The following is a 3,393-nucleotide window of genomic DNA, read 5'->3' on the forward strand; positions in this document are numbered from 1 at the left end:
ATTTACCCAATGCAATATCTTAAGTTATTATATTTAATTTTCATATATCGATTTTCATGGAATTTCATTGACGAACAATTTTGAATACCCCACTATACATACACAGTAGTGCAGTACACTGTAGTTAAAACTTTATATAACAACTTTGATTTGTACCATATTTCATTGCAAGAAATTATTTTCTTCATTAATGAAATAGGCTAAAATCATCCAAAACATCCACATAAATAACATGTCATCATTTTTTCTAATTTTATTTTTCCATGTCATCAAATTAGATGGGTAACTTGTTAGAAATAGGCTAAAAATGCTAGATGAAAAATTATTAAGAGTATAATGGCCTAGATGGACCATATTTTAGTTCATGGTGCTAGATGAACAATCAATTGTAGTACATGGGCCTATTTGACCCTTTTGCCTTAAAAAATCAATATAAGTGTTTGGTTAATAAGTTTTTTTGTAACTCCAAAATACTAAATTTCAAAAGGCTACTTAAAGCAACCTTTTCAATTAGCCTTTTGATAAAAGAAATTATACGAAACAACTATTAGTTAATAGCTAATTTACCAAACACTTTTCTACAATCAACTAATATTATCAATTAATTATACCTTCCAACAGAATCAGCTAACAGTCATTTACCAAACAGGGACATAAACTTTTAATTGCAAGTACATAATATATTAATTGTAGACACAATTAACAATTTATTTATAATTACAAGTTTATGTATTTGTAGTTAACATGTTATGTGCCTTTAATTTATTTATAGACGCATAAATAATTAATTACATATACAAAATATATTAACTATAAACATATAATTTTTAGATCAGAATTGAAAGTATAACAACCACCATGATACATAGCATAACAATTGAAGCTCTCAACAACCCAAACAGAATTATCACCTTTTGCAGCTTCAGGAGACTTCTACCCCATTCCATACAATAACTCAATAAGTATGGCCTCTTACATCTTCAAACGTGTCATGATTTGATTGGATCATGTAACCTATGTCCCACAATCTAGTAGGTCTCTCCCGAAACCTCTCTCACTTTAGCAATTCACAATAAATAGACAATAGGCCATCACACTAATACATACTTAACCAGTTAACCACTTGGAAACCTCCAAATTAAAGCTTAGAATCGCTCACTCTTAGCTTCATATCGATCTACTCCATAGTCCAAACATCATCATGGCTTTCAGATCACAGGTAAGTACCATTTCTTATTTTCATTTTTCCAAAGAATATTAACATTTTGAACATTTCATAATTATTTTCGTCCTTAATCATTTAATACACATTTTTAGAGAAATTAAAATTCTACTTTAATCATTGAACATTGTGGCATTGCTACATTTAATTTTACTCTTTTAGTTTTACTTTGTTACATCCCTATGTTTATTTAATTACTTGCCATAATTAATTTTCTGTTTAAAATTGTCATTTCACGTCTAATAAAGATAACTAATATATAATTTTATTATTCAAACTTCTTATCCCAATATTTAATTTCTATCTCTCTCTTATAAATATTTTTAATTGAAAGATGCAATTACAGTCATATTTATTAAATATAAAATATTAAAATAAAAATTAACTGTGACAAATAAATAAAAGTTAAGAATGTATGTGGTTAAATTAAAATAACATGATTAAATGTGACGATGTCTAGAACTAAATTAAAAGCGAAAATTTTCTCTTAATTTTCAAGTTATCATTGACAATTACAACTTTAACCCTTACCAAATTTAACTTAAAGTCTTGTACGAATGCCCTGATACAGGCTTACTTGAAATCTATGGTCAATAGCTTAAGCGGGAGACTATCAATGTATGGAACATCCACACTTCCCAACTTAAAGTCTTACGTCCCTTCTGCTGCGGCTGCAAATAACCTCAATCTCAAACAATCTTTGCCAAGGTAATAACCTTCATTTCTTTAAAAACAAAAAAAAGTTAAAGTCTAATTTTGTTCCTAAATTTATAAGTGACAGTCTATTTTAATTTCTTTCAGAACATTTTCATATTTAGTACGTCTTGATATTATTATGGTATGATCATTTATGGTTCTCTCTCAACAAAGTCGTTGAGATGTCATCAAATATAAGAACATTTTGATGGTTTACAACGCGATGGAGCAGGGGAAAGAAAGGAGATTTGGTGCCGGTTTACGTGGCGCTAGGGATGATTGCACTCTCGACGACTTTCGCTTTGCACACGGCCATGCACCAGCTGAAGCGTGCGCCGAATGTGTTTGTGAAAAAGTCTAGGAGAGAAACGGTGCCGGAGTTGGTGGAGCCGGAGCACGTGGCGGAGGAGTCCGATGAATTCGTCAAGAAATCTTTCTTCCGGAAACTGGCTCACATCCAACCCACCATTGCCCATGACCCTCTCGGTTGTGTTTACACTAGGTACTTCCTCCTACCCCACCCTTCTTTTGTAACTATATATTAAGTGATTTTTCCACTTTTGGTTCACTATGTTGAATTATTTTTACATTTGGTTTTAAAAGTCATGAAAACAAATGTAAAAGAAATTAATAATTGAACCCTATATGGAAGGGATAGGTTCGAGTCTCGATATTGACTCTTTGTATTTCAGTAGATTGAAAAAGTATTTATAAAAAGATACTACATTGAGTCAGTAGTACTCAAAAAATAATAATAATTGAAAAAAAAAATGTAAAAGCAATCTAATAATCATGAGACCAAATGTATTTAATAAAAAAAACTCGTTATTTTAAATTTTTAATTAAATTGATCTTTTAATCTTTGATTTAATTAATGCTGAATTATGTTTTAACATTAATATATATTTATAAACCAACTTGTTTGCAGGCAGCCTCCGGTGGAGACGTTGAGATCTGTAGGGGTGGAGCCAATGCCTTGATTATTACGCAACGGAGCATTTATAAGTTATAACTATAAACTATGTACGTGTACTATTTGTAGTTTGTAAGTTATACATGTAAAATATATATATATATAACACTTATTCAGTACGAGGTAGTGCGTGTTTGATAATGGCGAGGGAAAAAATTGAACATATAGATCGAAGTCATGTTGTTTGTTGGGTTACATTACACTATGCACTTGTTAGTACAAATTTGCTGCTATGTCTTTGGTAAACACAGTTTCATTTTCTAATTTTTCTTCTAAAGTTAGCTCTCATTCTTTAATAAATAACAATTTTTGCACAACTAAATAATAGTTTTAAAAAGTAATTGTTAAAAATTTTGAAGAAAAAATTAAATTAATTGAAAAAATATTTTAATTAATTTAACAAGAAGACAATTGTACTCAAAAACAAGAAGACAATTGTACTCAAAAACAAGAAGACAATTAAAATATATTTATTTAATTATAATATATTATTCAATAAATG

General features: G+C 29.4%; 1 protein-coding gene across 1 annotated transcript; it reads left to right on the top strand.

The window, feature by feature from the left end:
* The first annotated feature begins 1,125 nt into the window (after nt 1–1,125).
* On the top strand, nt 1,126–3,118 carry LOC116031402. The gene is made up of 4 exons (XM_031273602.1): nt 1,126–1,219; nt 1,794–1,930; nt 2,151–2,420; nt 2,847–3,118. Exons 1-4 carry the CDS (start codon nt 1,202–1,204, stop codon nt 2,896–2,898), a joined length of 477 nt encoding a protein of 158 aa, XP_031129462.1. The 5' UTR covers nt 1,126–1,201; the 3' UTR covers nt 2,899–3,118.
* The last annotated feature ends 275 nt before the right edge of the window (nt 3,119–3,393 follow it).

The sequence above is a fragment of the Ipomoea triloba genome, chromosome 10 (assembly GCF_003576645.1).
Source record: "Ipomoea triloba cultivar NCNSP0323 chromosome 10, ASM357664v1".
In the NCBI taxonomy this organism is placed as follows: Eukaryota; Viridiplantae; Streptophyta; class Magnoliopsida; order Solanales; family Convolvulaceae; genus Ipomoea; species Ipomoea triloba.

Coding starts and splice junctions, on each gene's coding strand:
- LOC116031402 (XM_031273602.1), top strand. Junction 1,931..2,150: donor CTCAAACAATCTTTGCCAAG/GTAATAACCTTC, acceptor GCGATGGAGCAG/GGGAAAGAAAGGAGATTTGG. Junction 2,421..2,846: donor CTCGGTTGTGTTTACACTAG/GTACTTCCTCCT, acceptor ACTTGTTTGCAG/GCAGCCTCCGGTGGAGACGT.